We start from the raw sequence: 27,102 nt of genomic DNA, 5'->3' as shown, positions 1-27,102 counted from the left end.
ACTGATGCTTACAGATGCGCAACGAGATCATGAGATCCTATGGCGACAAACTCTGGACCCTCCACCCAATTAACTAAGACCAATAAGAAAGATGGGGGTAACTCAACACAAAAACTAGCCTGAAACACAAGAAGCTGTTGAGCCTTGTTCAGGCATGAATGAGAGTGAGGTGGCACGAATCTAAGGCTCAGGAGAACCAAGGAGCGTATTCTTAATCACACCTCTCCCACAGATCTGTTTTTTCACTTTCTCACCGATAGTACACGAATGTGCATATCACTGTCTGGGATAGCCATCATCTCTTTCACCCCTCTGGGCCGATATCCTGAAACCATCTCCATTTTCCGAAAAAAAACAACTATGTAACCATTTCAAGTATGTTATCTTTTTATTTCTTCAAAACTTTGCAAATTATACAAAAACCTTTACAGCAATAAATGCAGGACATGAGAATTCTCAGTTCAAACTGACAGACAAGTAAGAAAACATCAGTCTTTTTATTGACGGTAAACAATACTTTACCACTTCATTTTCAGTCCAGCAAAGAGTAACTTAGGGGGGAAAAAATAGTACACTTCATATTTACAACTCGATCCAGTGAAAGCATCTCTATCACCAGTCATCATGACATCAACACTACTCTAAAGATATGAGCAGCTGGGAAATATAAATACTGGCAAAAAAGTCTGAGTTAAGCCTTTAAGATTTGAGTCCTTGTAGTTCGTAAAACAACTTCTCCACATGGCTAGGAAGAGTGAAAAACAGGCTCCAGTGAAAACCACCAAGTAAGACAGTGTGTGCAGCTTTACATCTCTACCAACATCTACAGAACCTGTCGGTACATGTTTGTATAACACGTCACATTAGTGATATGCAGAGCGGAAGCTATTTTTAATGTGGTTACCAGATTTCGATTACTTGCATATAAGGTGCTCCTTCCAGCACACCAGCAGGAAAGGAAGTTTTTGAATCGTCACCAGCTTCTGAGCCCGGTCGTGGCCTCAGAGTGCCCGTTTGCAGCCTTGCCCACGTTCCAGGTGTCCCTCGTGTCCTGGGGGACTTTGTCGGATACACCCCCGCCCCCCCCTCCTCTCACTTGCCCTTGCCTTTTCCTTTTCCTTTCGCCTTGCGCTTCCCAGAGTCTGCGGGACCTTCCTGCTTTGCTTCCTTTGAGACTTTCACCTTCTTCTTCTGTCAGAGCAAAGGGACATTTCATACACAACAAGTGTCACGTGGCAATATTCACACTGCGGGCATGATGCAGTAGGCAGCATAACCACATTTATCTGGAAAGGTCCTGTAATTCTACTCGAACTGCTTCATTCTGAAGTTTTAAATTCATGATTACCGAGATTCTTTTGTTGCCACAGGCTACATGAGTTTTAAGCTCGTGTGCTAGACGTCAGACCGAACCGTTTAGTGACACACAGTATTCCCCTAATGTTACTACAGTGTGACATATTACTCACTTCAGACAGATTAAACCCACTAGGCTTCGCTGACTGATGTTGTCTTCCATCCTAATATCCACAAATGACATATACATATACAGTAATTCAATAACAACCTGAAGAAAGAAATTGTGTAAACTTTAAAACAGACATTTCCTAGGTATACAGCACAGGGGGGTCAGAGAGATACAGGGACCTTATCCACCAGCAGCGCACAGATGAAATAAGATACAGGCGAAGCACACTGCCATCCTAATCACTCAGATACACTACCTCCGCCCTGATGAGCCGGAAACTTTTCTGATTCCTTCCTGACTCTGACTGCACATCTTAGACAGGACCCTTTCCCTGCGTACCTTAATCATGGCGTCCGTGTCCATGGTATCCTCCTCCTCATTGTCCTCTTCGTTGCCGGGCCCGTCTCCCAGCTCGGGGTCGAAGCTCGTGACTGTGGCACGTCGGCCCTTCTTCACAGTCTGCAGGGAGTAGGGGGTGAGGTGGACCTCCTTGTTGTAAGTGCGGGTAAAGGCAGCTTTAACCTTCGGAGACAATGGGAAAATAATGCTCACAAGATTTGAGAGGAGTTTCTCATCTTCAGTGAGCTCCCTTCAGACTCCTCCAGCAAACACCTTTACAATGTGGTTACTCATCATTTTCACTCCTCTAAACTCCCCTACTCCGACTGCACTTGTAGGATCCGAGACTGTAATGCTCAGGTTGCTTGCCTTACAGAATCCTTAACTCCAGATCAACTCCTTCAACTATCCTTCCGTCTGCTCCCTGCAATACAAAAAGCATCCGTAGGAATAAAAGTCACAGCACTCTTCGGCGTAGTCCTGAAATATGTTTGTTACGACAGGCCCTCCAGAGTGCTGGGCAGAGAGACACCATCATATCCTCAGTCCTTCGCTCAAAAACACAGCCACTTCTGTATGCCTTTTGCGTTTCCTTATAAAGAAAAACCTGCGCTAGAACACGGATACATTTGAAACAAATGTCAGTACGGAAAGGACCTTAAAAAGGCAGACACTGCAATGTCAAGTTATCTCATATCTCCCCAGAGCATAAATATATAAGCATTAAGCATTTCATTTCACATGCACGTACGACAAAAACTCAAGTGAACTGATAAAGACCCCTCACTGCCACAGTCACAAGACAAGACAGGTGGACTGCCTGCTTTCTTGACATAAATCTCTATCCGGTCCAGAGGGAAACTTGGAATGCGTTTCCCCGCCTGAAAAGCAAAACGAGAACGGGCTGGGGTATAGAGCACCCAGGGTTGTCGGGTCACCTTGGGGTCCAGTTTGGAAAAGGGGTCAGGCCTCCCTCCCCAGCAGCTGATCTCCATGATGTTGTCCACGTCCTCCTTGATGAGGTCATAGTCGTCCACGCGCTGCACAGCCTGGGCGACCCCCTCCGTCCCGCGCTGCTGCATGGGTGCCACCAGGGCGTCCCGGAGGAAGGGCAGGTACTCCATATTCACCGCCTGCTTGCTGGCGTGGGTCCTGTCAGGGCACATTCGGGTCAGCTTGAGACGGGTCGAAAAGGAAAGTCACAACCACGTACCCAGCCGGGGCCTCTACTGCGGCTCATTTCTCCCCCGCAACGATCCGGAAAGCCTTTTCGGAAATTTGGAAGGGATGTTAATGACGAAAGGCCTCGCGAGTGCGTGTCGGGAGGGTAACGGCTGCGGTCAAGGTGCCAAGCTGAGAGGCGGGGAAGAAACACCGTCACAGTGGATTCTCCGAAACAAAAAATTAAACCCCTCGGCCGAAGCGCTCGGGCCGTCTCTCGCAAAAAAAAAAATCTCACCTGAGGCTCATGTGCGTCGCGAGCTCCTGGACTATGCGGTCGTGTTTCCCCGTCGACGAGTACTTGCCCAGCCAGACGGGGAAGCTGGGGAACTGGCTCATGTAGCCTCTCATCAGCTCCCCTGGCAGCACGCTGGCATAGACAGCCTGAAACACAGCAGGACACCAGGAGAGGGGGTTTGTCTCACTGACAATAACAAGCTAGTGAACAAGCTTAAGCCATCAAAGGCTTGATCCTGTTTCTTGAAGCAGGGTTGAGAGATAAAGATGATTTAAATTATGTGCTATTTCTCTTGACTTTAGTAATATCTTGTGCAAAAATAATCCTGGGAAATGGTTGAGGCATAGGCTGAAAACCTATTAAAAATAGTTTCTGCTTTATCGCTTTCAACTGACCTGATACATTATTCCTCTGCTGCACTAGTAAGTACTGTGTCCAAACCATGAAAACAACCTATAGTGTATAAAATAAATTGAATGAACGTTTTGAAAGCCAGAAGATCGAAATAGATTTTTTGCCCTTTATAATGAAACGTTTTTTGCCCTTTATAATGCTGGCTTCACATAAAAAGCCTTTCTTTCGGAGAGGTTCTGCGGTGATGTATGAGTCCCTACAGTACATGTGGTGCCCTCTTTATAACACCAGCCTAAGGTTATGTCAGTGTTGATGTCTTTTCCAAGCATTTATCATTCTGAATGAAAACTGCTTATTATATTGATTATATTAATCGACACTGCATGAATAGATTGAAATATATTGCCTACCCCTAAGAAAAGGGCTTAAAAATGTCATGTGTCACAAGATCTGTCCATCCTCTGCTCCATACACAGTGGCAGGACAGTTACACATAAAAATAGACCTCGATAAAACCAATACAATCGTGCAATACAGTGCATCGTCTGTAATCTTAAATCTACATTATGTGCTTAGGTTTGAATGAAGCATAGGCAACAGAGTAAGAGGAAAAAATGACTCCTGTTAAGACTCTTTAGGGGCCTCCCAGATCTTCACACCTCTGAGGATGAGTGTCATCTTGAGGATGCTCAGGGGCACCGGAAGGCGGCTCTTACCTGTGTGGGCAGCAGGGACCACATCTGTCGAGAGCGAACCTGCCGGTCCACCAGGTCGCCATCGCAAATACTGTCGGCCGTCTTACTCAGCAGCGTCAGGTGGTTCTTGACGTTGTTCCTGCGGAGAGGGGCGACAGCACGCACACTGAGGCTCGGCTGGAGCGCTGCCTCCCCGAGCAGCGGATGAGCCGCACACGCGCTGAAATGCAAGAGGGGACGTTGTTGCGCCGACGAGACCTTTCACAGCGCCCGGCGTCCTTAAGAACAGGGGTTTTCCCTGCCGTTCTCCACGGCAACGCCCAGCCCTGTCAATATTCTTCCCAAACTGACAGGCCACCCGCCATCCAGTTTCTTCAATCGCAGACCAAACACTGTGAACACTGACGTCTTTAAGCAGCAGTGATAGGACCTCATACCCTACTGCGACGCCGCATTTATTCTGGTAGCGTATACTGGAATTTCTCACCACCTTCTCACCACAGCTGCCCGGGACTCGGCCTCCCAAGTGAATATAACCCTGAAGCAATGTCTGACAGCTGCTGCCCGAGCTCTCTTACCCCGCGGCGGCCGGCTTGACGTGGATGTAGTTCTCCTGGACAAAAAGGGGCGCCAGGGAGTAGTCGTGGAAAAAAAGCTCCGTCTTATCGATCAGGGACATGTGAGCCGTTTCCTCCCCGGCCGTGAACACCTTCCGACACACGTCAAAGGGCCCCTGAAACCGGATGGCTGGTTAAGTAACGGTGCTACTGCAGCACGGGGCACTGCAAAGCACCCAGCAAGCCTGCCAGTAGCCCTGTGGGACAAACTGAAGCAGAGCCTTTAAAACCAGGCGAACTGGGTCCAGGCACGCGACTTGTCAACCTGGGGGTGCCTGGATCTAGACCCAGCTCCGCCAGCAAAATCAAACGCCAAAGACAGTCGATACATCTGGATTAAAATGATTGCAGAGGTGCAATGAGCTGAAAAATACCAGCAGAGCTACTGTACGAAACAAAAGATGGCCATTTGGCCCGTATTGTTCAGTCATTAGGACTAAGTCGCAGGTGGTGCCAAAATCCGAGTTGAGCATCTCATCCAGCAGTTTCTTATAACGTTAAAAACCCTCACCATTTTAATGTCTTTCTTGGCACTGTTGGCATCAGCCTTGGCCTGATCGTAGGTCATCACTTTGTCCCGGGCCGACCACATGCTAAGGTTGTGCAGGACCTGCGGATTAAGGATAAAGAGGGGGGGCGCAGTTACTTCACGGGGAGAACTTCGCAGACACCGCGGGCACAGAGTGAAGTCTCCAGCAGGCTCGCTCACCTGTCTGATGTCCTGATTGGCCCCCAGAATGATTTCATTCATCGCGGGAGGAGGCACCTTCAGACCTTCCTTGAATGCGACCGACATCATGGCACCCTGAAGGAGATGGCAGAACGCGCTAGCCCTGCCCATGGTACTGCTGCGTCAGAGGACACAGCTGACGGGGCAGGACGTTGTATTGCAAGAAGAAAGAGACCCGGAGCGTGATGCCAAGAACAAATATTTTTCAATATCGGATTACTTCCAACGAAAAGTTTGGAAAACTCAATACCAAATTTCTCTAGAAAACTGTACAAATCTAAATGATACATTTACAAGCTACAGATCAAACACAGGGCAGAGATTCATGTGAGATCCCATCCCCTATATATTTATACACTGCCTGCCCATCAAGCAGCAGGAGGCACTAAAATCTGTTTCCTAATTCGGTTCAGTTATTTAGCATTTTGTATTAAAAAAGGGTTAATGCATAAGACTGACTCTATTTCAAAGAAATCCACAGGCTCTAGTGTGTAGTAATGGTATAGTGAGAAGGCAATAAAGAGTGAATAGTTACTGCGTATGATTCATTTTAAAACACAAGCACAGTTAATGGCACCAGGCAGAAAATGAATCTGCACATCACGTGTCTAAAAAGGAAAGCCAGAGCCACGTCAGATGTTAGAAAATGATATAAATGCTCTTGAAGGAAATACTGTCCTACTCCATCAAGGGAAAGGCCTTCACTTTCTTTCTGCAGATGGCAAAAGTTCTTGCAGAGAATCTCAAAAAACATTTTCTGGCAACGACCGCAGGAGTCTCTATCCACTGGTGTACTTTTCACAGCATGGGGGCGTTAAGATGATGAATAAATATGACATGTCTTTTCTGAAGGGCCTGGATTACAGCCCAGCTCGTGGACTCCTGCAGGCCAGTGCTAATTCTGACAGGAAGCCCGGTTGTCCTTCAGTGGTTTACAGGCATCAGGAGGGCTGCCAGCACAGTGCTCCCAGTCATTTTGCAAAGGCTCCCCTGAAGCTGGCTACTCTCACATTAGTTTCGTCATCCGCAAAACTTCAGAACGCGAAGAGCTGACAGCAGAAACGACACTTCGGTACATTAACGGCAGGGGGTAAATTAGAAACAAACGAAAACGCCTCTCAGAAATGCATCTCGGAGGTCTGGAAACAAGCCAGATGGGGTTGTTTCCAGACAACCCCATCTGTAGGGGTGTAACCCCGGCGTCCTGGCCAAATTTCCCATCTGCCTTTATCAATCATGGCCTCCTAACAATCCCCCTCTATGAATTGGCTTCATTACTCTGCTCTCCTCCACACTGATAGCTGATGTGTGGTGAGGAGCGTTCTGGCGCACTATGGCTGCCGTCACATCATCCAGGTGGGGCTGCACATTGGTGGTGGTGGAGGGGAGTCCCCATTACCTGTAAAGCACTTTGAGTGGAGTGTCCAGAAAAGCGCTATATAAGTGTAAGGAATTATTATTATTATTATTATTATTAAGCCCATTCTTATTAAGCGAGACCTGCGCGGAGGAAATCTGGAAGAAATCATCGCCCTTCGGTGGCGACTGCGGCACACAGCCCGGGCTTGCACCTTGATCTGCTCCACCCGCGGCCGCTGGAAGCGCAGGTCGAAGCAGTAGTTCGCAAGAGAGCGGATCTTCTGGTGGTTCCGGTCGTTGCACATGCAGATGATGGGGATCTTCGTTTGCTTTATGAGCCCAATTAGCTCCTGGGTGACACAAACACACGCTGGGGTTAGGCTGCAGCCCTGCTCCCCCCCACTGAGCAGACATCTTCCAAATCGCGACCACGAAAGCAGGGGTACGCCGAGGTCATGCTACGAGGCTCGGCAACATATAAACGAACCCCTAAAACTATGAATAATCAAGTCTGCATCCTACACAAGAGAAAACTGACTTTTACTTTGGAGACTTAGGTCGCATGGCTTTAGTCATCAGGACTTAAAGACACCACCGCGTACATTTTTGCATTTAAAGCACAGGTAGGTCTGAAAGGTCACAGGTCTAAGGTCGAAGGTTGCAACGTGATCCAATCCCTTTCCCTCTACTGACATGAGAAGGGGGTTAGAGGTTGTTTCAGTTACACAGTTACAGACAAGTATTGGTATCGGCTCCCAGTATTTTCAGTTAGATAATTCACTTTTAAGTGAATTATCATTAATGTGAAAATGTGAATACACATTTTAAGAAGGAATAAAAAGAGAGTTACATAAGCATAAAAGATATCACTGACATGGTAGGATATAGCAATTATGCCACTTAATAAATTAGTAAATAACCATTTGTCAGACACATGGGGCCATTTCTTAAGCTGGCAGCTACACAGTAGATGACTTAAATATTAAGCTAGAAGCTGGTGAAAACTATACAGCCAGCTGTGTTCAGTGTGAGCTCCTGAAGTAACCGAACACCAAGCCTCTCTTCTCTAGGATCAGTGTTTTGATACCTGCATGCCGCCCCTGTCTTCGTTTCCAGCCATCCCATCCACCTCATCCATGATGAGGACGTGTTTGCTGCTGACTGTCTGAGAGGTGCCTGGGAAGGTAAGAGGTCATTAGCATGCTGACAGCCCACTCGCACTCAGGCCCTCACTGTTGCTTCCTTTTGCCAGACTCGCGCACAGGCTGCTACCAATACTATTCTCACTGGCAAAACGAACAGCACACAATCAGAAGTGACTCCACATTTCACGAAAGACGGATAGGCTTTGACTCCGACAACCACCTTTCCACCTCAGCCACATTGTTCTTTGACTGTTCTGTTACAGAAGGTTCTTTTCTACAGCTTGTGTAAGATGTCCAGTCGTGTGTGAAAACTGTGGTCCTCAAGGAAAAATAAATAAATAAAGGCCAAATACTTTACCTGTGTAAAAGTTCTTGATGCTGGTGTTGTTGAGGGACTCTGCAATCACTTCTTTCAGACTGTTCTTACTTCGGGTAGAGCTGGCATTCATCTCCACATAGCTGTAGCCCAGCTCCTGAACACAGAAACAAGCACTGATCAAACACTGACCCCAAGGCAGCCAGGTATCTGGACACAAGGGAAATGAGACTCTTTCAACGAAGACCCCTAGCCTTCCGCTGGAATATTTGGTATCAAAGTTTCACGTTTCTCACAAATGTACCCAGTCGCACAGATGCACTTCACTTTCTTCCCGCAAACAAAATGACTGACAATGTGAATAAAACTCTCCTCCCACAACATCTCACGCTGAACTAGGGTCAACAGACAAAAGAAGAGACCAGAGGACAGAGCTCCGAATCTCTCGTGTCAGTTTTGACATCGAAGCAGTTGGAAGTATACGAGGCAACAGCCAGAACCTCTTCATCTGAAATCTTGGCAGACGACGACAACACGAGTGTGATCTGACTACACATCCCACGATTAAGTCAGACAAAAAGGAAAACAAGCATGGCTCCACCCTGGGTGCCGAACACAATGACCAGCATGGTGGCCATGGCGTCGGCAGCTCCCAGCATCCCCCGTTTTCACTGACCTCGCAGACCAGCGCAGCGGTGGTCGTCTTGCCCACCCCCGGGGGCCCCGACAGCAGGGCGGCCTTGAAGGCAGAGCCATCGTCCTTCCCCCCAAACTTACTGAACTTCGCCGCTGCACACAAACACAGGGAAACACTTGGAAGGCCGGGTTTTGGAGGCTGAGGAGACTTCGTAAATAAAACTGACACGGAAACCGAGACCAGGTCAGGAGAACCGGCAGCCTGAGCTACAAACGCAGTCCTGACACAACCGTGGAAAAAACATTAGAAAAACTGGATCGTTTTTTAGACTTAGTTGCTGTAACCGAAATTAGGACATTTAACAATAAGTACTATTCTCCAAATGCAAAGAAAATACTCATCTCTCTTTAGGGCCTACGTCAACTTGACGATCTGTGAGATCAGGGCCTCCGAGCACAGCGGTCGGGTAAAAAGATCAAGACAAGGTCTTGGAACCTGAAGGGCAGCGTCTCCCTCTGCTGGCAGTGTGGAAAACTGCGTACCTGGGGCTTCCCTGCCTCTGGCGTTGTTGTGGTGCCAGTTGCGCATCCAGCGCAGCAGCTTGTTGGCACAGCTCTGCTCGCCCTGCTGCCCAATCAGGCCCTTCAGAGAGCGGGGCCGGTACTTGTCCACCCACAGCAGGCCCCCTCCACTGCTCTCTTGCCGGGCTGGCTGTGGCGCTTTCACCCCAGCCGGCTCGCGCTGGAAGGACAGGCTCTTCTTAACCTCGCCCCTCTCCGCCGAGCCCCTCGCCGTGCTGGGCGATGACGCCGGCGCCCCTCTTTGCTCCTTCTGGGGAGTGGGGGTCTTCTTCCCTGGGGTGGCCACCTTCTGCGGGGTCTGGGCCTTCACAGGTCTATCTGGGCCTTTTGAGTTTGGTTTCTTGTGCTGAAAAATCACACAAAATTGAGGTCCGCATGGGGTAGGAGCTGTCTGGGGTCACCCAGGGCACCAAGGATCCCCTTCGTTTCTCACCTCGGCCTCAGCTGCAAGCTCGTATTTGGACCTCTTGCCTGGCTTGGTGCGGATAAGATCCAACAAGCCGTCTTCATCAAGGATTTTAGTGCCCAAGCTGTGAGCCTGATTAAAAACGACAGAGGAAATGACAGCCAAGACCACACTGAAAGCATCAAGCGAAAAAGGGATTTTTTTTTTCAAACACAGCCTCGCCTGGTTTAGCCCCCCAAGCTAGACTGGAGTTATACAGGCATCAGTAGCGACACATTGGCACAAAACCCTTTCTAGAGAGAACACAACTTTGAAACAGATTACCCAGGGTACATCATAAAGACAGAACGATTCTAATTTGGTAGGTACAGAAGAGGAAGAATACTTCTTTCCTACGCATTGTTTCAAATAAACCTTCATAAAACAACAAAAACTCCAAGCCGCATACCAACCTTCTCGGTTTTGGAGGCCCCGCTGTCCCTGCCCAGCACTAGGTAGCTGGTCTTCTTGCTGATGCTGCCAGTGACCTTGCCGCCATAGCGCTCGATGAGAGACTTGGCGTCCTCGCGTTCCATGGACTCCAGGACTCCGGTCAGCACAAACGTCAGGCCCTCCAGGCAGTTCTCCGCACCCTGCCCGCCAGAGGAAGGGACACTCAGGAATCCTAGCAGAGGGCGAAAACAACGCGCCCAGGAAGGGAGTCCGCATAACGTTTTACCTGGGGGATTTCCTTCGATCCGAGCGCTCGAGGCCCTTCCCTGTTCAAGAAGTTGCGATAGGCCTGAGAGTTCAGCCGCTTCTTCTCCGACTCTTCAGGGCTTGTCGACTGGTTGCAGGAGGAACCAAAATAGATGAATCTGGTTTTAGCAACCGCACTGGCAGAAGAACGCCCACGTTTCTCTACATAAACTGTTTAAAACTAGTTTCTTGTTGAACATGACATGAAGAAGAGACACCCAGGTAAAACAAAACAAAACAAAAAAATCAGGCCCAGCTTGTTTTTACCTCAGATTTTGAGGGAGAAATTTTATCACTTCTCTGCGTGGTTACGGGTTTTGTCTTTGGCGAGACCTTGTCGGTTTTGGGCGGTGTTGTCACGGTTTTTTTCATGGGCGAGATCTGGTCACTTCTTTGCGACGTTTCGGCCTCTTTCTTCACGGGAGGCTTGTCAGATCTGGGTGTCGTTGCAGCCTGTTTCTCCGAAGGAGGCTCCGCGGGGACATCCCTCTTGATCGTCTCCTCTTTTCTCTTCATGAGGGCCAGCTTGGAGCTGGTCTTCTGTGGCAAAGGTTTCTGAGGAGACGGCTCCTTGGAGCTGAGGCTGTGTGAACGACTCTCCTGGCCCTGTGGTCTCTGCTTCTCTTCCTTTCCGTTGTGCGGTGAACTGAGAGCTTCAGGGAGAAAGAAGAGGGAAGAGAAACTATTCAATTCACCAAACACTGCAGACTCTACTGAGATTCACTGTCGAATCCCACATGTCTAGTATGTTTGTCCTTTGAAAACAGGCCTTTTTTCATTCTTTCTCTGAAAACAATTTCTTTTTCTTAGTGGCAGTCTATGGTGTACACTCTTACGTAACACTTCAGAGTACTTACTAATAAAGACTCTATAATAAAATAAGGCTTGTGACACGTTATCCCATTACTATTATCATTCCTCAGACTTCCACATCCAATATCATTCCACTTCTATTTACTGGCAACTGCTCTCACCTGCTCGTCTCTCAGTGCTTTTCTGCGGTGTGCTTGGACTGCTGTTATTCGCTGTAGTCACAGGGGGGTGCTGCTCTACTGAGTCCTTCCGGACCTGTGGAAGATGCCGTATCAGCTGGATGGTCACAAACTCAAATTGTGAAGCCGACAAGGCCCCAATGGACAGGTCGATTCCATAGGGAAACTCCACATTTCTCTGGAGCTCCACTGACTTGACTGGAAGTGTACATGAAGTTTATTTGTAGCTGTGCTTGCATACTATCTGTTCAGCGTTACGGTAAAAAAGAACACAAGGAGAGGAAAAGTATATACGGTGTCTATTCCAGTATGCTGCCCTGTGGGTGCTCAGTTCTTTTCTTTCTGAGAATACAAACTTGTCCGCAGGGGATCTGTCAGAGCTGAGAACCACAGTATGTGACAAAGGAATATCTGCACACTAGTGTTCTACTGTTTAGCGTTTCTGTCTCGGCTCCACCTCTTTTCATTATCCCCCTCGGCTTTTTGTATATTACATTCGTGCTGCCAAGCCTTCGGAGATGGCACGGAAAAGGAAAAAGGCCTAGTGCACTCTTCTTTGTCTGCTCCATCACCCAAAAGGCAGCCAGGGCGGTCATCTTTGACAGCTGAGGGCATCTGTGCTGCAATCTTACCTGGACTGCAGCCCAGGGCACAGGGCCTTTTGCAGGAAAGAGGAAGTCACTAAGCCCTTCCTGTTGTATCCGGCAGTGCCCACAGTCCTCCGTACTGGCAGACAGTCTGCTTGCTTTAACTAAGGAAGCACATTCAATCTAAAGGGCTCTCTATGTCACATCGAGGAGAAGAACAATGATCATGGCTTCCATTGTATTCACAAAATGTACTGGACTCCCCGTAGACACTATTATTGAACCATTTCTATAATAAGCATGTATTTGTACTTTAAATACCTCATGGATCTTGGCCTCTCGGAGCAGCAGAAAGTACTGTAGTGGTGTAATTCATGCCTAAGGGGTCTTCAAGAGGAAAACTGATATCAGGGAGAGGGAGGTTGAGAGGGTTTCTGCTGTGTTCCACTCTTTTGTTCTTTTTTACAAAACAAACGAAAACTCATAAATAACTACAGCAGGATTTTTTGCTATAGCGACAATGGAAATGAAAAGAATCAGGAGAACTTGACGAGGACACGGTCGTACCCGCTTATAGCCACCAGGAGAGAGGCGAGCAGAAAGAGAATATGAGACTGTGATGCGAGATCTCTGCGGAACTCTTTCCCTCTTGGGTTACCTTTTTGGGTCTGGTGGGCTCGTCCATCATGGCCAGCGTTCTCGCAAACATCTCATCTTCGTGTGCCTGTTTCTAACGGCAGAATTAAAGTGTCAAACACGACAAAACACTTCAACCAGTCATGCTAACATTTTTACACTTTGTTTTTTCTTAACCTACGTGAACCTACGTACCCATATGACCTAAAAAAAACAGTTTATTTTTCCCAATCAGGCTTAGTCAATTCACAGGAACAAAAAAAGTTATGAAATAGTAATTCACAAATTCATTAGCTCCATATTCTTATCGAACTCTCCTCCTTTAAATATTGCTACACAAGGTTTATTGAATGCTGCTTGATCCTTCTGGATAGAGTAGGAGTAAAGAGACAATTTCAATTTCAAACAAGAACCTTTTGTGTATTTTTCTATAGATCTTTATTTCAAATATTTTTTCCCTCGTACGTGAATGTGCATTTTTATTGAATTTGTGCACATAGGAATCTGTGCTTTCCTGAAGTCACACAGCCTTTGAGGCACAGTTATCAGGAAGTAGCAGGGCTGTGAATACAGGACACCATAAGCAGACAGGGAGACAGGACTACCATAGCCCAATCACAGAATTACAGGCAATAATAAACATTGTCAGCACAGAAAAACATCACAGTGACTCTGGTAACCCAACATTTAATCCAAATCTCTGTGATAACAGGGGAAATAAAAAGATTAACAACAAACTAAAAAAATCAAAGGTCAACTTTTAGATGGGTTTCCGCAGTAGTTACATTACAACAAAGCTCATCATAAAACTTTGTGTGCACCTTATCTCTGCTTTAAGTGATAATATCAACAGCAAGGCAGGCTGGGGGAGATTAAAGCACAGACAACACTAGAGTAACGACTTCTCTACACGTACCTGTGCTGACCCCTTCAGTGCGACTCAGGTATGGCATTACGATCTTTTTCAGGTTTACGTTAGATTGGCAGATCTAAATCGACCAGTTGCAAAAGTCTCCGTGTGCCTTTTGTGACGTCTTTTGTGGCTTCATTATGTTGCAGCTTGAGATTCTACAATCCATCCTCGCGTTTCCTTTCCACACTACTCCGAGAGCAGCTAACTGGAGCTCTCCGGTCAACGAGAAAGTCGTTGTGAACATCTCAAAAACGTTTCCAGCAAAATTAACACCCTCTCATGTCTTATTGCTTATTATTTGGTTTTTGGAACACCATAGAGAGATGAAAATCATGCTTTTTAAGTCTGCTGCTCTAAATAGCTCTGCAATTCAGAGCTAGATTAGCCAGATCACACCTCTGCTGTCTTTGACACCACAAACATTCAGGAGAGAGCATGTTTTCTGACTTGCATTATCAGATTATCTCTCCCTGAGCATACTGCTGTTGGGCTGTGAACATTATTATTTCTTCACAGGCTACAAATGCAGCATTTTGGCCTGGCCCAGGAATCACTCTTAAATTCATCCTTCCAACCCTCTGAAAAAATGATCACTAGTCCTGCCTGGTCTCTTTGGTTTTTAAACATTCTCTTAAAAAGCATTGTGCCCGTTACCTGTTCTTCTCTTCCCTCATACAGTTCTCTTGCAAGCTCGTACGTCCACTATAATTTCTCTCAAAATGTCCCAATGCCTGCAGTGCACAAGGGAGGACGTCTTTGATACTCATCCTAGTCTGAAACCATTGATACAACACCTGCCTCCAAGGAAATAACAGAGAGGAAATCGATGTCACTTTCACTTTCTGGAGAAAAACCCCACAGAAACTCGGCTTGAATACACACCCCAGCAGAGAGCAGACTAAGAGGTACACACGTGTAGGTTCTGTGGTGCTGAGTATTTCCAATGAACTGTAGGACGAGAGGATCAGGAATTACCCAGCTTCGTGATCTAAGAGTGACACTGCCACAGCAGGGAAAGGGGGAGGGCACCTACATCAATCCCACTAATGTCTGACGCGGTGATCTGCACAATGACAATGCTTCAGCTTAAACAACCAGACCCTGCGTGACAAGCTGGGAGCACTGGTCTGCTGTAAAGACGTGCCATCAAGCATGTCGTGCCAGGCCCCATTTCTGCCATTCAGGCCTCCTTTTGTAACTCGCAGAAGGCCTGATAATTCGGCATTGCGCGCATTTCTCAGAGGGTCTGAGGACCTGCCATTGACAAAAACAAGGCCATCAACGAAAAAAATCTTCAAAACCTTCAAGACCCAGCAACATCTGTAAACTGTCTGTAATACAAATCACTTCAATTTCCGTAGGCAACAACTCCTCCGATTCTAAAATAACATCAACACTTTTTAACCAAAGTGATGTGAAGACTCCTTGAAGACTGGGTGGCAGAAGCAAGATCTCTGAGCACTTTCAGAAGCGCTTGTTAACGCTACTCATCTGCAGGCTCTTCACGTACAGAACGCATTCAGTCAATCGAGAAAAGTGCTCTTATCGCAGTGCACTCCTAAAGTATAATTCAAATTTTCCCAGAAAAATGCCATCTTTTGACACGGAGCAATAACGCGGGACATCTCATCCCGTCCTACTTCATAATCAGGACGATCAATCTATAATAGAGATTCTCTGTAGCACGTTTGAGCTTCATAGGCCTTAGGAATAGTGAACGGGTGTGTACAAGCGGGCCTAAGCCTTTCACAGCAGGACAGACATCAGCGCTCACCTCCTGGTCGTCGACGTGCAGCTGCCACGCAATGGCCTCATCACTTGCAGTGAAGTCGTCGGGGTCCTGCGAGACCTGGGAGAAGAGAAATTAACATCGCTACTACCATCCGGCTGATCATCCTAGCGCACGTCAAAATGACTTCGACAAGAAAAGCTATGCAATGAATAACCCCCACACATGCTGCGTTGAGCAATTCATCACCTGGGAGACTCAGATCTGCCGCTTGCCTACTTGTGAGATGACATAAGACTTTAAGAGGAGCTGGGATGTTTTTTGCAGATGCTGACCTGCAATTATCTATGATGGTGCCCTAAGAAGACAACCAAACAGCCTAGACAGGTAGGGCTAAATGTCCTCCTCTCCCTTGCACCCCTTATGTCCTCACTGGTGGATTTACTAGGGGAGGCCCACTCACTGCTTTCCTCTTGCGGCTGGCCACCAGCTTCTCGCTGGACCTCTGCACGCTGCCACTTCCGAAGAAGTCCTGCGCGCAGGTGGGGGTGAGCTTGGCCACGGCCAGGGGTTTCGGGGTCGGGGGGCTCGCCAGCAGCTTCCCTGCCACCTTCTTCTCCCCGCTGCCTGGGCGCCCCGCGGACGACACGCTGTTCCCCTTGGGCTTCTGGCGCGTCTTCAGGGACACAAAGACGTCTTCTTCGTCTGAACGGAGAGCACAGACAACGCGCTCTCAGAGCTGCGGATGCGACCTAGCTCCGGGAATAATACACCCTGCCCGGAAAATCCTAGGGAAGCAGTGGAGAACCGCACTGGGAGCTGAGCTCGGCTTTACAGCCTGCAGTTCTTCCCGCAGCAGAGAGGAGGAAAGCCGCGCCGACGGTATCAAGACCTGTTGATGCCAGCGGTCATATCACTCTGCAGCTCACAACTTGGCAGCCTACTGGAGCTCAGCAGGTGTGAGCCTGGTCAGCACCTGGATGGGAGACTCCTGGGAAAAACTAAGGTTGCTGCTGGAAGAGCTGTTAGAGGGGGCACTCATCCTGCAGTCCATGTGGGTCCTAATGCCCCAGTATAGTGACGGGGACACTATACTGTAAAAAGGCGCCATCCTTTGGATGAGTCGTAAAACCGAGGCCCTGACTCTCTGTGGTCATTAAAAATCCTGGGGTGTTTCTCGAAAAGAGTAGGGGTATAACCCCAGCGTTCTGGCCAAATTTACCATTGGCCCTTACCAATCATGGCCTCCTAATAATCCCCATCTATGAACTGGCTTCATCACTCCATTCTCCTCCCCACTGATAGCTGGTGTGTGGCGAGAGCACTGGTGCACTATGGCTGCTGTCGCATCATCCAGGTGGACGCCGCACATTAGTGGTGGTGGAGGGGAGTCCCCATTACCTGTAAAGTGCTTTGAGCGGAGTGTCCAGAAAAGCACTATACAAGTGTAAGCAATTATAACTATTAAGACCTGGCTGAAGAGAAGACAAAGCTATGACTACGTCTCAAGCCGGCGTGAAGCAGAAGCCCTTGAAACACTCCTGCAAGTGTTTTTATCCCTGCTGAAATAATGCATGAGCAATAACTAGCTATGAATGCTTTAAGCTGAGAGGTTCTAATGCCGCTTTGTCAAAATATTTATTATTCTTACATCTCCATGATTCACGGCAACTTCACTGTGCTGTTAAAAACAGTAACCTTGGAGCTATTTCTTCTTAGTATACTGAATAACCAAGTATTGGTTAGATAAGGAACAACTGCTCCTTGGTCAACAGACCCAAAACCCTAACACACCAATCAAGGCCAGACATGTCCATCACAAATATATACCAGATGGCTCAATGTTTGTGTTAAATGTATTATTTGTGTCTGTTCTTTTGCTTTCCTACTGTACTCCAAACCCTTACTGAAATGGTGTAGTAATATTGTGCACCTTTTTTCGAACTGCAAAGCACACTGAGAAGCAACTTTTAAAGGTACTAGATAAAAAATATCATTTTTTAGCAGGTGTGAATCACTTAATAGCTTCATATTCTGCATCTTACACAAGATTTGTGTGTGCAAATCCTACAGTTCTGTTAGAATGAATTCAATTAAGAGTCACCATTACTCACAAATAGTGCTCTCATGATTTCAGTGAAATCATACAAAAACCACCTTGCTAAACAGCTGAACAATTCAAACAAAACAGATAAGAGACCAAACTTAACTTCAGTCCTGTCTGGAGGAACTCGTGTCATGCCAAGTACTCTGGACACTTATGAAATCAGGAAAGCATAGCAGACTCCCATCACTGCGTGGTGCTGTGTGTACCTAATAGTTTCATCTGCCTGAAGGAGCTTCAGAATCTGACACTGAGTACAGTATACTGTGTGCAGAGCACCATGCTCTGCCTTTTATATTGTTTTACACACATCTGACTTGTAGCTCAGTTAATTTTGCATTTCCTTTCACTGCTGTACGAGTTACATTAAGCCTGCTTGGATTTTTAATAATCATAACTTACATCACCAAGTCGTGGTTTCCAAAGGTACTGGCGTTTTTCTATTGATCACTGCTGTAATGTGTAACACACTAACAACCACCACAGCCATGCACTACCTGCACATAGATACAATCAGTGTGCCCTAAAGCAACAGAGACACAGATAAGGTGTTCAGAATCAGGAAGATTGGCAAGGGGGAAAAGTCCGCTCACAAAGCCCTGGTGAACTTTGTTATGGCCATTAAGTTTAAAGTAAGAGGTGACATTAGTTCAGATTAACACGTTTCTTGAGAATTTATCTACATCGGAGTAGCGGATTCCCTCCCCAATAACTGTATCCCACAAGCCTTCCACAGGTGGATCATGTATTGTCTCCAGAAAAAAATTAATGGGGGTTACAAATTGTGAAAGTGCAGACTAAAGATGCATTTCTGGGGTTCTTAAAAGTTACAATTCCATCACATGTGGCACACACTTTGGTACACTTATACTCAATTTGTTTAGGGACACAGTATAGATGTTTACTTATAGGAATTAACAGAATTGTCAGTTCAAGTTAAGTTTTTACCATAGTACGTCTGTATAGTGCCTTCCTTTAAGAAACAAACAGAAAACTGCACTTCTTCTGAACACTTATACTGTTAGGTGACCATTACAGCAATTAAAAAACCCATACATGAAACACGTTCATAGAACAATAGGAGGCAATTTATCCACAAAATTAAAAAATTCTGAACAGCCCAAATTCAGTTGGATTTTTTAAACTATTTTAAAAGCCATATTTCAATTAGGGGGCTTTCATCAAATCAAAAGTTTGAAACAAAAACAGTGGCCACGAGTATCATAATCCATAACCTATCATCCAAAATTTAAAATTGACAAGAAGAAGAAATATTTTGAATAGAATCTCCAATGCGTACACCACCCAGGAAAAGAAATGTGTTTTGGTCTCCAGGCAGTGTCTTTTACCTGTGCCTGACACGTATTCCACCGCCTCCTTCTTGGCAGGTGCTGCAGATTTCTTGGCCTCGCTTGCAGGTGTATCAGGTTTCTTGTCTGTTGCTTCTTCTGAATCTGCAGTTGGCAAAGTGCATAAACAATGAAAACAGATAGACTACAAATGAGAAAAGGTCATGTATCCCATCTTGCTCCCATCTTGTATTAGTCCAGGGACCTCCTCCAGCGTAAACAACAGCGGAGAATCCTCTTCGGCAATGACCCCAGACCCTCATAGCCCTCTGCGAATCCCTGGATTACATCCTAAATCCGCTTTCCTGTAGTTTCCACTTGCATCTTCGGGGTTCTTGTTTTGCACTTGCTCCGAGTTCACTTTGACAATACCACCTCGGGAGTTTAAACACTTGCGCTATACACACACCCCTCATCACCATTCAAGACTAAAGAGATTCAGTTTTATAACTTAGCTAAGACACGCCTTTAAGGGCAATATTTAAACACGGCAGCAAAGTGATGCGTTGTAAAATTGGGACCTTAATTGTATACACAATATTTTAAACGAGGTTTTAATCATGTATTGCATAGTTTTAACCTAAAACTTCCCCTAACCTTAATTCTACTCATTTAGCAATACAGATTGCCATTTAATTAGCCTTTTTTATTGTATCACCATATTTCCTTGGGGAGTACATTAAGGGTTTTACATAAGCCCAAATTCAGCTGTAAGTCCTCAAGCTCAGGGTCACCCATTTTCCATTTAAAATACATATTTTCTATTACCTGCATTGAAAATAGGATAGATCTGAAATAAACTGCTTACTGTATAAACACCCTCTCAGATGTAATTATAATCTCTCTCCACACTCAGTAGTTGATTCTTTTAGATCTTCTGTCTGAAGACAGCACTTAAGCAAATAGAACAAATGTCACAAAGACAGCTCACTACACAACTAGTATTATTTAATATTTAGATTTAAAGAGCTAGCTGTACTCAAAATATGCAGTAATGCAAATATTTCAATGAGGAACCAATTAAGTCAGAAATCACCCAATCATATACAGCAGAATTGGTTTAAATTGTGAGATTTCATTTTTTAATTCCTCCGAATCCTATTTTAATCATTTAGGCACAGCACAAAAGACAGCAAAATAGTGCTAGAGTTTTATCAGCTTGAATCTGCAAAAAATCAAAACTATTCTTGTAAAAATCAAAAGTAAACTTATAAAAAGCACCAAATCTTTAACTATACTTTTTTTTTTTTTACAGTAAACTATGTAAAAATCTAATCTTGACCAATTCAGTGTGCCATCTACATTTACCTTGGCTACACATAGCAGTTTTTGTCTGTGCCTGTATAACCATGCAATTCAGTAACTTCTCAGGATGTTTTCAATGCACTTGAGCTTTGTGTACATCATTTAGCTAAATAAGAGCATCTGTTTTAGTTTAGAAAACACTGCTTTTTACCTGTATCTGACACATATTCCACAGGATCCTTTTTGGGGGTGGCTGCAGGTTTCTTGATCTCTTTCGAGGATATCTTTGGCTTCTTGTCTGGCACTTCTTCTTCTGAATCTGCAGTTGACAATACATACCAAGAGCAGAACAGGGCAACACATAAAACACACTGCCAACTGAGCAAACACTCAAAAGGCAGGATAAAGATCTTCATGTACACCATTCCCAATTTTCATACTACTGGTCCGGGCACACTCTGACTTACAAGTTGTAGAAAATGCACTTCGGGTAAATGGCACAACTCAGTGGGAAACAAAAATAACAATTTCCTCCTCCTATTCCGATTTTTGTGAGAGAGGTCACAGTTGTCCTACAAGCTAGTAAGTCCTCCTTTGCTCCCACTGCTCAAACTGTGGCACACTTGCAATTCCTGCACAAGATGACACACAGCAGTCATGACAACAACACCCACTCCTGCTGTCACAGGTTTAGGCTTCTCTCAGTGTCACTGCTGCGTGTGATACATATGTGACTGAGATGGGAGTAAAATGGGACTTACTGACTGCATTTCGAACACTAGTCCTATGCCCCTGTCCGGACCTAGCTGCTGTGTTCTTTATCTATTTCTAACCTCACCAATGAGTCCCTTAACTCTTGTCGTGTACCAGCAGATGCAAGCTCTCCTGCTCTGACATCTGTGTCAAACAGAATCAGGCCTAGACCTTCAAGAACATCACTACCACAATATTCTCAATTTGCCTTTACATGCAAAAAGTATGTATGAGGCAGGGTCAGCTCGACTGCATCTATTAAGCTCTATGAAGGTTTTTAGTCACGTTTCTAGTTTAGATAAAGATACAGAGCTGAAGCAGCCCTTCCAAAGGTTGTGAATTATTTTCTGGCAGTTTCGGTCTCCAGATAGATCACTTACTAAGCTCGCCCTAGAGCTGAATCCCATGGAATATTACGTAGGGATCACCAGTACTTCCTTACTGGCATACTCACATATTTTTAACATTATTATTTAATTCATCGCAATGCTACAATTTGCAGTGCAAGTTAAGTTAGGAAGTGGCTAAATAACATAGTCCTACATTTCAATACCTTCTACATGCAAAATATATATTACAAGAAAAATCATTTTATGTCTATTTTTTCCATAAATACAGATTATGTTTTAGTATATTACGAGCAGGTATCAGATGAATGAATGAGTGCCTTGTTGTGGTGTAATCTATGCATAAACCCTCAGTATTTAGTACTTGTTTGCAGCGATCAGCAGCAGTTGTTCTTAGCAGAAAAACAGGATAAGCACACTGCATTTAAGATCTTTTGGCCCTTGATAAATAATTAATATTTTCTTAACATAACTTACTCATGAATAATGGCACATTGTGATGTGCAATCCTGAATAATGCGTAAAAATGAAAATGCAGCTGTCTTTTTTATCTGCAACAATATTGAGAAATGTCAGCGATAGAGAAAGCATCTCTCTTTTGCTTCAGTTTCAACTGCAAAAGTGAGCACTGTTTCGAACCATTCTCTCAACACTCACTGAATTGAATTACCAATGCCTCTACGTGACACTTGTTTATATCATTCATACAAAACTCGTCAACAGAGAAGGTGCTTATCAAGCCATTTACTTTTAGTGCTTCTAAAATCCAGGGATTTCACCCCAAGGACCATCTCTCTAGAGCTTCAGGCTATATGTAAGGGGGCCACGTTATTGCCTACTATTATGCTGGCCAGGCAACAGAACAACACAGCTTGTCAACCCATTTGTACTCATATTTGAAAGTCATGAAGACTACGATGGTGGAAGAAAGTGATAAAAAAAGCAATTTTGCCCAGGAAACATTATGATCTTTTGCTTCCAATCTGACACCCACTCAGAGGGCGTTCATCAGCTTTTCCAAGAAACAATAAGTATCAGCACGCTGGCCTGAAGGCCTAAACTCCAGCTGACCCACATCACAGAAATTCAATTCTGCCATTAATAGAGGAAATGTGCGAGACCAGAGTGTGGGCCATCATCAGAGCCATCCGTCTGCCATGTCAGGAGGGGACTTCAAGCGGACACACCTGAGTTGATGATGTTACGTTTCCTTCGCTTTACCGATGACTTATCATCACTTTTGGGACTCTTCCCCTGAAACACACAACACAGATGCAGATGAGGAAACAGATAAGGTTCTCAATGCACTGCAGTCTGACCCATTTCTGGTTGATGAACTGCATGATCATCAAGAATCCCAACATCCACAGATGCTGAGATGTTCAGGTTTATTAATTTAATTTACCTTATACAGTACATTTGTACACCCAGTACTGCAATACTACTAATGAAACACACTGCTTTCTGGCTTTAGTAGTGACCTACAGCTGTTGAAACCTGTCAAACTGTTTTGTAACAGAAGTGATGCGTTCCCTTAAAGATGAGGTCCATCCCAATGGATGGGGACAATTTCCCTTTAAAATGAACACTGTCAATTTTCACCTGAGATCAATGAAAGGATCTATAGGAACTGCTAAAAAACAAAACAAAAACATCTTTGAGACAACCATGCAGATTTCGGAACCTGTCACTTTCTATACAGGCTAGAATGGTGACCCCTGGTTTGTAAGCTTGCTCAAGTAGTTTCTCAACGCTGATTTGCACCATTCAGTGCCTGTTATTGTGTTTTAACACGTATTTCGTGCTGAAAGGGGAACTGCACTCCCAATTTCTCATACTGGTTATTAGATCTCAGTAACAAAATAAATGCATTGACTTTATAAAAAGATTTACAAATTCCAAATTAAGCATACAATTGTGAACTTTCTAGAAAGCACTAAGTCTCAATGTTGTCACAAACTCGCATTCGAGTTCCCACTAATTGAGACGTGATGTTGCCCTTCCTGCTCACTAGTCACTATAATGACTAATGTAGTGCGATGTATGAGCAAATAAGTACAGGTTGTACCGCAGCTATTTCACCTCAGAAATGTTCCAATGTCATCTGCGTGCAGAGCTAACAAATAAGTAGCATTTGTCAGCAAAACCGTCACAAAATCGAGAGCAATATTTCTACTGGATTAAAATTGGATTCAAAAGCCTGTTTGTTTACAATGTAAAAAGCTGCATCACGTCACCGGAAGTTTTGTTGTCTCATTCTGAATCGCAGGACTCAGCGCCGTGGATACTTGGAAATTTCATCTATATTGTGGTGTAACAAAATTTTTGCAAACTACTTTTACTGTGGTTGGAAATGCACTCACCCAAGTGATTCTTTTGAACCACGGAACTATAAAAACAGTGTTGAAGTTCCCCTTTAAGGACTTGCCAACACCAAGATGTTATTGTTGTCCACATTACAATCTGGACTAGACGGGACCCAGACTAGAACGCAGCTGGGACCCACCCTCCAAGCCCAATTTCCCTACCCCAGATTTGCTGTTTGATTTATGTGGGGTAAATGCCAAACACCCCCCAACAGAATCATGATTCAGAACCGGGCCTGGCTGCAGCGACCTGTGGGCGAGTCCAGAGCTCTTTCATTGAATCCAGGCCTGCGTGCCATGCCTTGCGGACATACACGAAGACCTCTGGGACACGCTGGCCCAGACAGGTGACCGCTCTCTCTATCAGTTTCCTGTCAAGCACTGACCTTGGATCCAGACTTTTTCACCTTCACATCACCCTCAGCTTTGGAGGACCTGTTCTTTGTCAGCCTCTCCTTCTCCCCAGCTTGGTTTTGCAACTGAGACTGGAAATACTTTCTTATGTCCTGCAAACGATACACACGGCCACGCAAGGTTAGCACTCCGAACCAAAATAACGTGTCAGTTGGTCCCCCGTCATGAGAGCTGGACTTTCCAACCTGGCTGAATGCGAGAGTGGGACAATGTTGGTTTTTTTTAAAAAAAAGATCTGTACACGATAGGGAAATTTGTATTTGATCTGTTTTACATTAGGAAATACTCAACAAGTTCTCTCAATACAAATGCTTTATGAGCATCCTGTAATGAGGTGAGAAACAGCCACGGGATTCATGTGGATGCAGCTACTGTAAGGTTGAACCCAAAAGGATCTGCATATGTGAAAACTAGGGATGTCCAACACGGGTCCCGGAAGGCTACAGTCTTCTACACAACCCCCAATTACTTAACTGTTACAATCAGCCCCTGCAGTTCACTCGTCTTTGACATGTGGACAGGAAGAACATATGTGCACATCTGCAATTTCCCCTCCCGCGTACCCAGAGCTTTGGTAATTGACTCTCCCGTATCTCTCAGTTTTCCAGCTAAGGGGTTTTGAAACGTGCAGCATTTAACAGAATTGATTTTGAAAGCAATTATTGAATTATAAATTCGTCACAGCTGTGATAACTCTACCGAATCAAAACATCGTTCCAGTCAAACGACAGATCGCAGATCTGCAGCGCACGATATTTTTAGTAAGCGCAATGTACATTCTAAATCGAAATGTACTTTGCGAATCCGTATGCGTTCAGAAAAACAGTATTACATTGAGCACGTTTCTCGAACGTCTTAATGCGATTAGTCTCTGTTTCTGCAAGCGCACACCTCTTTTAGTGCATGAGAACTACGCATTCATGTTAAGTGCCAACTCTAAGAAAAAATGTGTGTGTTAGATGCTTGCAAAAATAAGGCATTTTTGCAAAAGGTGTGAATAAAGTACTACCCCACCACTTTAATTTAAATCTCGGTTTAAGCCAGAGCTACTTCCAAGTCAAACGTACTTCTCTGTAAGCGAAATGGCACATTTCGAAACTTGCAGCTGTAACAGTGCTTGCAAAGCCACGAACGCCGCAAGTTATACTCACCATCGTATATTATATACGATTTCTTGAATGTTTAAAGCCAGTGTGCACCTCCAGTGCTCTTCCAGCTTGGCGCCAAGTGCATTCCTCCCAGGTCGCTGAGAAATGACGCAAGCCGCGGCCGCTGTCAGCGCGAGGCGGGCCGAGGGTGCCTGCGCAGTGCGGCCCTGAAGCTGCGGAGGAGCGCGCCGCAGACGGACAGGTGCAGCGCGCGTGCTGGACATGCACCCTATTGCCATGTGCACAACAGCGTTTGTGTTATTGTAGTTTTAGACATGGCCAATGGTCTTTTCAGTTCTCCTGATATTAGTATATAGCTGTCAATATACTGCAACATTTTTGGCGTGCCAGTATTGAATGCCCTTTGACCTATGTTCATCCAGCTGCGGTGCATTTTTTTAAGTTCCTTTCCATGTACTATGCCGATCTGGTATCATTTTCAAACTTGATTAGTTCATTTAAATGATTTAGGAAGAACAGACACCTATATCTCCCGAAATGTAGCTTTTGCTGCACAGCTCATCTGTGCTCTCAATTTTCTATTAACCAATGCTGTATCCAATTTCACGCTTAATACCATCATGTTGTAGGAGACTCTAATTTTGCAAACTCGACTAGTTTTCCATAATAGTTAGAGGTGTTTGGAGGAGCAGTAATCATTATACAAATCCCAGTGGGCATATAATTAATAATTAATAAATTAACAAATAACACCAATTTGAGTATTCACCCCTTATCAGTACCCAGTTTTCTGTCTATTAGCCAGCTCACAATCCAGGTACACACAGTTCATTGAATGTCTGACACCTGCAATTTGAGTATTAATCTGGCAGGAGGAAATTCATCAAAAGCCCTCCAAAAATCTAAATATACCAAACAGTGTGCTGACATATCCATTAGTGTTGTTGCTTGTTCAAAGAACTCTAACAAGTTGTACCTTTCCGCTAGAATCTATTTTGATCATATCCTGTTTAGGTCTCTAATTATATTCTCCCAGTCCTGGCCAAATTTCCCCCTGGCCTTTACCAGTCATGGCCTCCTAATAATCCCCATTAATAAACTGTGTTCATCGCTCTGTTCTCCTCCCCACTGAGAACTGGTGTGTGGGGAGCGTACTGGTGCACTGTGGCTGCTGTCGCATCATCCAGCTGGGGCTCCTTATTGGTGGTAGTGGAGGGGAGTCTCCATTACCTGTAATACACTTTGAGTGGAGTTTCTAGAAAAGTGTACATATAAGTGTAAGGAATAATTATTGGCAGTAATAGTACTTTCAGAATGGTACACAGTGGAAATATTTTTATATAGTTTTACATATATACTGTACATCACACATTTTAGTATTATAAAATAGTAGTTTTATTGTCTGTAGTCTGTAATTGTTTACACAGAGTTTTAATTTGAATTTTTAAATTGTCATATTTCATTATCTGCTCTTGCCAGCATAAACAGCAAATGAAACTTCAATTAAAGAAATAACTGATGGCAAAACACTGAAATCAAATGTGAGCTCTAATTAGGAGGGTCTGGACACTGTCAATGAGTTTAAATGAGTCCTGTTTCATCTGAAATTTACGATGCCCTCTCCTGCAAGTCACATTTAATCTATCTTCTGGAAGAAGAAAGAGCCAGACGAGATTTTTTTCCAAATATCCCTTTAATTCTTTTCACATAGCCC

At 45.0% G+C, this 27,102-nt stretch overlaps 1 protein-coding gene across 1 annotated transcript; it reads right to left on the bottom strand.

The window, feature by feature from the left end:
- Positions 1–369: 369 nt before the first annotated feature.
- Positions 370–25,520, bottom strand: rfc1 (replication factor C (activator 1) 1). The gene is made up of 26 exons (XM_015345938.2): positions 25,431–25,520; positions 24,252–24,371; positions 22,687–22,753; positions 20,611–20,718; positions 19,155–19,259; positions 16,165–16,406; positions 15,747–15,821; positions 13,082–13,153; positions 11,819–11,912; positions 11,112–11,497; positions 10,825–10,932; positions 10,559–10,738; positions 10,134–10,238; positions 9,662–10,046; positions 9,159–9,271; positions 8,525–8,639; positions 8,109–8,197; positions 7,234–7,371; positions 5,642–5,737; positions 5,444–5,542; positions 4,894–5,048; positions 4,337–4,454; positions 3,267–3,412; positions 2,746–2,959; positions 1,808–1,990; positions 370–1,191 (listed from the first exon to the last, which is right to left on the bottom strand). Exons 1-26 carry the CDS (start codon positions 25,431–25,433, stop codon positions 1,093–1,095), a joined length of 3,615 nt encoding a protein of 1,204 aa, XP_015201424.2. The 5' UTR covers positions 25,434–25,520; the 3' UTR covers positions 370–1,092.
- Positions 25,521–27,102: the final 1,582 nt, after the last annotated feature.

Source organism: Lepisosteus oculatus, chromosome 1 (assembly GCF_040954835.1).
Source record: "Lepisosteus oculatus isolate fLepOcu1 chromosome 1, fLepOcu1.hap2, whole genome shotgun sequence".
NCBI lineage: Eukaryota > Metazoa > Chordata > Actinopteri > Semionotiformes > Lepisosteidae > Lepisosteus > Lepisosteus oculatus.
Note: the sequence above shows the minus strand (reverse complement) of the source record. Positions and strands in the feature narration are given on the sequence as shown.

Excerpts from the sequence above, each read along its gene's own strand:
- rfc1 (XM_015345938.2), bottom strand. Across the intron at positions 10,047-10,133 it reads AGCTTGCAGCTGAGGCCGAG|CACAAGAAACCAAACTCAAA; the intron begins GTGAGAAACGAA and ends GTGATTTTTCAG. Across the intron at positions 1,991-2,745 it reads TTTCCAAACTGGACCCCAAG|GTTAAAGCTGCCTTTACCCG; the intron begins GTGACCCGACAA and ends TTGTCTCCGAAG.